The 9414-nt window shown below is 39.3% G+C and overlaps 1 protein-coding gene across 1 annotated transcript; it reads right to left on the reverse strand.

The window, feature by feature from the left end:
* Positions 1-939: 939 nt before the first annotated feature.
* On the reverse strand, positions 940-8927 carry ldhd (lactate dehydrogenase D). The gene is made up of 11 exons (XM_046848681.1): positions 8655-8927; positions 6892-7004; positions 6211-6352; positions 5446-5587; positions 5138-5297; positions 4786-4985; positions 4580-4708; positions 3217-3344; positions 2800-2890; positions 2452-2563; positions 940-1706 (listed from the first exon to the last, which is right to left on the reverse strand). Exons 1-11 carry the CDS (start codon positions 8745-8747, stop codon positions 1541-1543), a joined length of 1476 nt encoding a protein of 491 aa, XP_046704637.1. The 5' UTR covers positions 8748-8927; the 3' UTR covers positions 940-1540.
* Between the last annotated feature and the right edge of the window lie 487 nt (positions 8928-9414).

A 9414-nucleotide genomic window follows, 5' to 3' on the forward strand; every position in this document is an offset into this window, starting at 1 on the left:
CATGTTCTGCTTGCTGTTGGACTGATGCTGAACTGTATGTTGGTGATATGTAGATACCAACCGACAATCAAAACAAGTTAAACGCAGAGTGCACGCTCTACCCTGATTGGTGGATTGCTGCGTACTTGAGCAGGTTTTTATTCCACTCATAAATAAAAAAGGAATGACTGATTTGGCAAAATGTATTTGAGTAACATATTTGGCTCTGAAATGTAGTGAAGTTCAAGTATTCCCAAATGAAAATGTTTCAATAAAGAACAGATACACAAAAGGGCTTCGGAACTCACGGCTCGGAAAATTTGCGGGTTCTCATTTGGAACCTAACTAAGAGCAAGTTGTGGATTAGCTTACAATTTGCGGGAATCCGCAGCGGGACAGAATGTTTGGGAAAGTTAGGAATAACATTGTTTAATGTTTTCACTAACAAATTTCATAAACATTTTTAAAACACATTATTGTATTAAAGTGACAATGTCTAGATTAATTCAGTAAGGTACCACAGAGGTGCGTCCAAAATCCGCAAATTTACGTTCTAAGACCCCTGTGAGTTCAGGGGGACCACTGTACTTAAATGTAATTCGATACTGTACTTTTGTTTTTCACCAAATTGTGCTTGAGTAGCTCTTCTGTTAGTTTGAACTAGAGCTAGTTTTCACTCCCAACACACATTAACGAGCCCTGGGTGTCCAAATTGTCTCCATGTTGTCCTCCCTTGGAACACATTTGGTATTTACTAACCACGCATTCTGGGAAATACCAGATAAAACCCCCAGAGCTGCTGTTTTTGAGATGTAGAACCCAGACACAAAACTAAACAAAAATATTTTTTGAGTGTCCTATCTGGAAAGTAGTAAGAAGACTGCTGCCTTCCTTTATCTTGAACAAATTAAGTAGGAAGCTAGTTTCACAACAACAACAACAACAACAACAACAAAAAGATTGTCATTTATACAATGTTTAATAAATGTGCTGATTTTACAATGTATTTCATTATATAAAAACTAAAAGCCTAAACTGACTTACTAACATTTCTAGTCAATCTTTTAACAGTGAATGGATTCACTGCCATCACATTTACGAAACTAAACCCACTCACTACGTTTATAGTACATTTTTTAAACAGTGAACGGATTCACTGGCGTTAACATTCAATCGTTTAAAGGCTGAACAACTCGGTGCAGTTCGATGTGAATTATTTAAAGGCTGAATCGACTCATTTATTGTGAATAATTCAATGACTAAACCGAAATCACTGCTATTTATAGTAAATCGTTTAAAAGCCGAATCGACTCATTTATAGCAATCGGTTAATTCCACACCATCACATTCCATGGCATCATATTCAATCTGACTGCGGCTAATACACAGATTTTTGGCCACTGAGAAGACCATCGTATGAACACCTGACAACTATAAAGCAGCCTTTTGAGAACCGTTTCCATGTATTAGTGTACAGTGTACACAATCTGAGGTAAAGTGATGTACTATGATCTCATAGTAGCTTCCTCCTCTCTGCATCTGACCACAGGTCATTGGTCACCTATAGGATTTTTCCAGGGTTCATGATGTTATTGGGATCCAGCGTGGCTTTGATGCCTTGCATCACCTCCATGGTGTGAGGGCAGAGTTCCTCCTGAAGGAGGTTCCTTTTCCCCAAACCCACGCCGTGTTCTCCTGTGCATGTCCCGTCGACTGACAAAGCCCTCCTACAAACGCACGTACACACGTGTGAGGTGTTGGGAAAGCAGCCCTGAATTTTGTATCACTGATAATGAAAATAATTGATAGAAAAGTGATCAGGTCCTAAATTCCACCAGGTTTAATACACGACTTATTCTGCTGGCCCTAAAAATCGGCAGAGAATCTTTGTGTAACTCACGTTTTACTATTGCAAGTCGAATGTTAAATGTCTTAAAAATATTGCTAATCTTTTTTATTTGCATTAAATGAAGTGTCTCACTACAGCAAATTCAACACTTTTGTGCTAAAGTTATACAGAAGAAGGGTTTAGCCTGTACAAGGTGGTATGAAAAAGTTTCGAGAGTAGTTTACCCTCCCTGAGACGCCTTAAACCTGCACTGCCACAAATGTTGAAAAAGATCACAGACGTGGCAACACATGTCAGAATACCACCAGTCACACAGATCCCGATGTAAACAGGACGATGTCACACTGACTTAGGAAGGTTGGTGCTCCCTGTGACTGTGCGTGCAGCCTAGTGCTGCCATCTGTTGACGTGCTACAGAACTAGTCTCGAAACTTTTTGATACCACCTCGTATCTGATATCTGTAAGTAGGTACTGATCATTTCTACACTAAAAACATTTTTACTTTAAATCCCTTCTTTTTGTTAGATTTTCATTACAGGTTATGGACATTGGATTCAAGATTTAGAACTGACTATATGTAAACACTGACTAGAAGAAGAGACAGAGAGAGAGATGTTCAGACCTGGCCAGTCGATCTGTAAATTCGTGAACTCTCTGCACTTCATCAGGGTCGTCGGGGTTTAACACCATGATGCAGTGGAAGTTCCCATCTCCTACATGACCTGCAATCGGACCTGACACAGCAACACACACACACCGGAATGAACTTGTTTGATGGGGATTCCACATCATCCAGACTCTTTGATTAACACTATGAATTTATAATAAAATTAACTAAATGAGTGACAACTTGCTGTGGTATAATAGGAATAAAACACTGCTGTAGGACTTTGTATGACCACATTGTTTCATTTGAATGTTGTATTCGTAATCCAGCTTGCATATCAGACACTGGAATGTGTGTGCATACCTATAAGATTATTTCTAATTAGGTCCTCTTTGGTTTCCACTATGACCTGAGGTAGACGGGAGATTGGCACACACACATCTGTTGCGTACGCCTGCACAAATGAAAGAAACAAGCAAGAGGGCTCTTATACACTAGTCTGAGATTCCATCACAAAAAAACAACCAAAATTCCCCAAAGAATCAAATCTGCTTATTCTATTCCGACTTTCTGGGTCCCATGTGATCACATTTGGTCCCTAACTAAATATAAATCACACAGTCTCGCTTCCTGTTTCTGTCACATTTAAACACAAATCTATGAGCGGAGACACAAAGAAAAAAGGAAGAGACAAAACGAAGTTGAGATTTGGGATATTCTCTTTTTTTTTTCCATACCGCATCTGTTCGTGCACGCGAGTGGGCGAGTGTGTGTTCTCACCTTGCAGCCTGGCCGCAGTGCCAGTGCCGCGTACCAGGCATCGTGTCGAGCTTTCCAGAGCCGTGAACGTGTCTCCTCATCCTCAGCCCAGGCGAAGTCCGAGCCACCGTTCTCACGTGTGATCTCCTCTAGACATGCACATAACTTTATTGTTATAAAATTACCATGAATAGTAAATATTATAGTAAGTTAATAGTAAATATTAATTGTTTATTATGTACCTTTTATTAAATATACATTACTCGGCCGAAGTAGATGAATACTGGGTAATTACGCCCATATATGGTTCTTTTCCGAATGCATTTCACAAAGTTGGACATGCAAACTTGTCTATGGTGATCCTTTATGTATAACTGACCCAGAGTATAAAAGTATGGAGGTTAAAAAACTATATCTGATGTGTATGTTCAATGATCAGCTGTAACATTATGACCACCTGCCTAATATTGTGTTGGTCCCCCTTTTGCTGACCAAACAGTTCTGACCCATCGAGCATTACCACCATTAACTTCTTCAGCAGTTTGATCTACAGGAGCTCGTCTGTTGGATCAGACCACACGGATTAGACTTCACTCCCCACGTGCATCACTGAGCCCTGGCCGCCCACGACCCTGTCCCCGATTCACCTCTGTTCCTTCCTTGGAACACTTTTGATAGACACTGACCACTGCAGACCAGGAACATTCCACAAGAGCTGCAGTTTTGGAGATGCTCTGACCCAGTCGTCTAGACATCACATCTTGGCCCTTGTCAAACTCCTCAAATCCTTACGCTCGTTTTTCCTGCTTCTAACACGTCAACTTTGAGGACAAAGTTTATGTTCACTTGCTGCGTAATATTTTTCACCCACTAGCAGGCGCCATGATGAAGAGATAATCAGTTATTCACTTCACTACTCATAATGTCAATTATAATATTTATGATAATTATTATGATGAAAACAAGGACAGAGCAATGGAGTGATTGGACTGGAACAAGTATGGTTCAGAAGTCTTGAAAGTGCAGCCCAGGGGGGTTAATGGTCCATGACAATACATTATGGATAATCACTCAGTCAACCATTTGTTAAAAATTTAAGTTAGCAAACATAATCAGATGAATTATGATCAGACGGCCATGTAATTGAAAGATTATACTAGCAAAAGTTACAAGTGGCACAATTTACATAATAGGATTTCCTTTCTTTCTTTTTTTTTTTATTAATACAAATTAACTAATTTTTTAGGCAAATAAATTATTAATATATAGTAATCTTTTTATGGAGCACTTTTAGATTTTGGGTCCCCTTTTATTTCTGCAAAGCCAGAATATACGATATGGATACAATTTCCTCCAGTTGAAAGTTATTTTGCAGAACACACACCTGTGACATTCACCTGCTCCTCCAGACTCCTGGAGCTGCCATGGAACTCGAGGAAAAGCGTCGGCAGGACCGGGTAGGACAGGGAGTTGAAGTGGTTACAGGCGCCAATCATCACATCATCCAGGAACTCTGTGATATGACACAAAGGCTTTTTAAATCTGATCAACACCTGTTTTGGAGATACTGTGTGGACTCCTTGTTCTCACCAATACGAGCAATGGGCACTCCAGACTGCAGAACCTGCACTGTGCTGTCTACAGCGGCCTGAACCGAGGGAAAGGAGCAGACAGCCGACACCATGCTCTCTGGAATACCATACAGCCGGAGAGTGGTTTTGGTCAGGATCCCCAGTGTTCCCTCAGAACCCACGAACAGATTCGTCAAGTTATAACCTGCCGCTGTCTTTCTAAAAACAAGTTATTACAATGAGGACGAAGATGAACTGAGGAGGGAATTCTTTTTTTTTTCATTACGTTATTTTTTTGTATCTCTTCAAGTTTTTTTATTGATTATTATTCATATAATTATTAAAGATAAGATGCTGGGTGTGTGTTATACCTTGGCCGCCTCCCTTTTCCCGCCGTGTGTATGATTTTCCCGTCTGCCAGCACCACCTCTAGATTGAGGACGTTCTCACGCATGGTACCGTAGCGCACGGCATTAGTGCCCGACGCGCTGGTGGCAGCCATACCGCAAAGAGACGCGTCCGCACCAGGGTCTGTCAACACACACACACACACACACACACACACACACACACACACACACACAGCAAAGCTGCACATCCTGCACCGAACCACTAATGAAAAATCTATAATAATCTGATATAATCTATAAAACAGAGTTAGTATTACAGTGAGTCTCACCTACGGGAAACCAGAGTCCTGTGTCACGCAGGTAGGCGTTGAGTGCTTTGCGTGTGACTCCAGGCTCCACAGTCACGTCAAAATCCTCTGGGTGCAAATCCAGCACCTGGTCCATCTTCCTGAGACTGAAACACACACCACCCTAAAACATATAATGAATAATTGAAAAACAGAAAACATTACGTTCCTTTACCAGAAATCATATACATTGATCAGGCATAACATTATGACATTATAATATTATGACAGGTGAAGTTGTGAAATTGTGATGCCCAGATGACCGGGACGATCTCCCGTAGCTCAAATTGCTGAAAAAATGAATGCTTTAAATGCTCAATGTCTGATTTCACATAGAACTACTGTTTTTTCTCCCAATAAGTTAATATAGCGCTTATTATAAGGATCAAAATGTAAAAAGAAAAAAGCTTTAAAAAAAACTATTTTAATGTGCATGAATAAATTCAACCCCCTGTGACAGATTTAAGTTTCACTTTCCATGATCCGTGACCGACACAGGAGCATCTAAAATATTTTTTACATGTGTATATATATATTCATTCTGGGAGATTCTTTAAAGGTGTATTCACACACACACACACACGATCAGTTGACTATAGGCAAGAACTGATCAATCGGATTGAACACGGGACACACCTAATATACAGTAAGCTAAATCTGGACCACTCTGAGAAACTTCATTTTTAGAAACACTGCGATATTACGAGAGGGATTTGAGAAATTATCCTTGCAGTCTCTCACGCTCACCTTCACAGCACCCACTCCTCCTTCCAGACCTGTTCCTGTGCCAAAGGGGATGATGGGCAATCTGTGTTGGTGGCAGATTTTGGCCAGAGCGCTGACCTCTTCCACACAACGAGGGAACACAACGGCGTCTGGGGGGCGACATCTGACAGCAAAATGCAATACTGATTTACAAGGTAGGGACGAGGAAGGAACAACAGAAATGACCCACCCAATCACACCCAACCATAAACGGGGTAAAAGTGCAAAATACTGCATATATAACAGAAAAGATGAATGTGGAAGAATCGAGGTAAATATTCCATGCTAAGTGATAAACAAGGAGAAATTAATTGTGTGTGAAAACTTGTATAAATGATCTGATGTTGAAATTAAAATTGAATGACTTTATCCTAATGATTTTTAAATCTCATTTTGGTCACTTCCATGACCATATTAGTACAATGTTAATAACATATTTTCTTGGTACAGATAATAATTAATGAACAATGCAATCCAACCAGCCATTAGTACATAACTACTGTATAGAGGACCAATTAATGCACCTGGATGTCTGTTCATTCATTCCTACGGGTCCTTCTGAACGCCTTATTGGAGTAAATCAAGACAGCAAGGTATGTGTATAAAATGGTGAAACAGATGTTAATGGAGATCCAGCCATAGCAGGAACTTCTCGTGTCTCACCTGTGCACTGACTCGTCTCTCCCGTGCTGTTCTCGCACTGCTGAACCTGTAGATACGCCATCGTCGCCGCTGACCGAGCGGAAAGCTGCTATGGCCTTCTCGAGAGCTCCACTCTAAAGGCAGGAAAAACACCAATGAGTGAAGCCAGCTGTGTCCTAAATATTCAGATTGTAGCATATACATTTAAAGCATTTGGCAGACACCGTTATCCAGAGCGACTGACAGTGACCTCGTTATACATCCGAGCAATTGAGGATTAAGGGCCTTGCTCAAGGGCCCAGCAGTGGCAGCTTGGTGGTGCTCGAATTTAAACCCATGACCTTCCCATCAGAAATCCAACAGTTTTTCCAGTGAGCTACCACTTCCCAGTTCACAACATATATGTTTAGAGGTTGTCCAGTGTGGGGCAGGGAAGCGTTACCATCTCACAGCTTCAGGGTCCAATTTGATTCTCAGCTCAGGTTACTGTATGTATAGAATTGCATTGTTCTCTCTTTGTCTATGTAAAACGTTTTTTTGCAGTTTCTCAAAACCTCAAACACAAATAGATAATATGTATAGTTACCAAGGTGATTCACCTAAACTGGTAACTTTGGTACCAATAAAACATCTGATAATGAATATTTCTGCACTGTAAGCTACCCAGAAGCAACAGGTATTTACAAGATAATAGTTAAAACAAGATAATAAGATAAGCGAATATAATTTAAGCTGCACCCTAGCTCCAGTAAATAATCTCACTTGGGTAATATAGATTTATACTCAACAATAGCTGCTCTAATCATATGATTATTGTATAAAACTGGATAATTTAGAGAACTCAATTAATATCTCATTATTACAGTGTATTGTTTCCATTTTGTGTCTGGTTCCTCTCAAGGATTTTACCCTATAGTGTCTTTTTTTCCTTGTCATTCTTGTCATCCTCACCACATGAATTTCATTAAAGCTGCATCATGATTTGTGTTTTTTAATTTAATAAATATGCTCCAAAGCAAATAACAAGACCGTGTGCAATTTTGTGTGTTCACTGGCGAGACAATGAAAGATAAGACTTTTATTTCAATTTGAATGTTTTCTTTAGGGCTTGCATAAGCCATTCAACATCTTTTATTTTAATTCTCATTCGCATATTAATGCAGATTCAGTTGGAGGAAAATATATGTTTTTAAGGTGATCACCAACTTTTACAAATATTGCTATTTGCCAGATATAATGTAATGTTCTTTGGATTTGGTCACCTTTTGTTGTCTAGTTGCTACCCTTTATTTGAATGTATTTGTTTTTAAGCTATTATTGTACCAAATTGTGATTGGAAGCAACATTGTGCACAATAAAGGTCCACTGGGGCTAGACTTATGCTGCCCCTTGCTCTGGAGAGGAGTAAAGGACAAGATAAGTAATCACAGGGTTGCCAGAGTGGGATAGATTAAAGAAAAACTTTCTGGTCATCACAACCTTGTTTTATATCAAATAATTGAAATAAAAAATAAACAAATTTGCATGTTAAAAAAAAAAGTGCTGACAGTGTGTCTATGATATACAAAAACATGTCTATTGTCTGTAGGTCTATTGCACGAAAACGGGGGATTATTACAGTGTGGCAATCTTGTTCACAATGCAAAAAAAAAAGGTTATTATGCATTGGACATGACAAAAGACATGCTCGCTCAAACAAACACACACACACACACACACACACACACACACACACACACACACACACACACACACACACACACACACACACACACTGCTATTACTTGAGCAGAATAATGTTTTCTCCATGCTCCGTGACAGGACACTCGCCGGGCAGGACACAGCTGCAGTCCCAGCCTTAATAACCCGGAGCTCATCCCTTTAAATATCCGCTCAGAAACAAAATGAATTATTTTTACAAATAATAAAGTCCTCGATGTGTCCACACCTTACAGCTGCACAATATACAGGGTTATACCAGGGGTCTCTACACTCCATAAAGTGCACTTCTGAGACGTTTGGATTCAGCTGATAGCATTTCACTTCCGGGATCAGTATCGTGACGACACCGGGCAACTTTGACCTAATCATACTTGTAAATAGATTTCAAATATATATATATTTTATATATGCAATATAAAACATAGTTTAGCAAATGTGAATAAGAATGCAGGGGAAAAAAGATGCTTAAATAAAGCTTAAAGCTAGTTGATGGCTCGCGCATGCGCAGTCGTTATATTTAGGTTGTTTACCCTGAAGTTTGCATTTATTGTCTGGAAACTGTACAAAATATCACATTTTTATTCATTTATTTAAAAGAAAAATAATAATAAAAAAAGCCTGAACTATTACCTGATATTATTTTAAGATTACACTTTTTTTAAGAGTTAATAGTTAATAGTCTGAGTTAATATTTTATACAATATCTTTATAGTCTTTATACTTACTAATAGATTTTACCTACAAAGTCATCAGTGACAGCTAAAGAGTACAGAGCAATATAGTGTATGTAGTTCTGCTCTTATTGCTCTTATTGCTCTATCC

This window comes from Silurus meridionalis, chromosome 5 (assembly GCF_014805685.1).
Source record: "Silurus meridionalis isolate SWU-2019-XX chromosome 5, ASM1480568v1, whole genome shotgun sequence".
In the NCBI taxonomy this organism is placed as follows: Eukaryota; Metazoa; Chordata; class Actinopteri; order Siluriformes; family Siluridae; genus Silurus; species Silurus meridionalis.

Coding starts and splice junctions, on each gene's coding strand:
- ldhd (XM_046848681.1), bottom strand. CDS start 8,747: ATGAGCTCCGGGTTATTAAGGCTGGGACTGCAGCTGTGTCCTGCCCGG. Junction 7,005..8,654: donor GAAAACATTATTCTGCTCAA/GTAATAGCAGTG, acceptor TCCTGCCTTTAG/AGTGGAGCTCTCGAGAAGGC. Junction 5,588..6,210: donor GAGGAGTGGGTGCTGTGAAG/GTGAGCGTGAGA, acceptor TATATGTTTTAG/GGTGGTGTGTGTTTCAGTCT.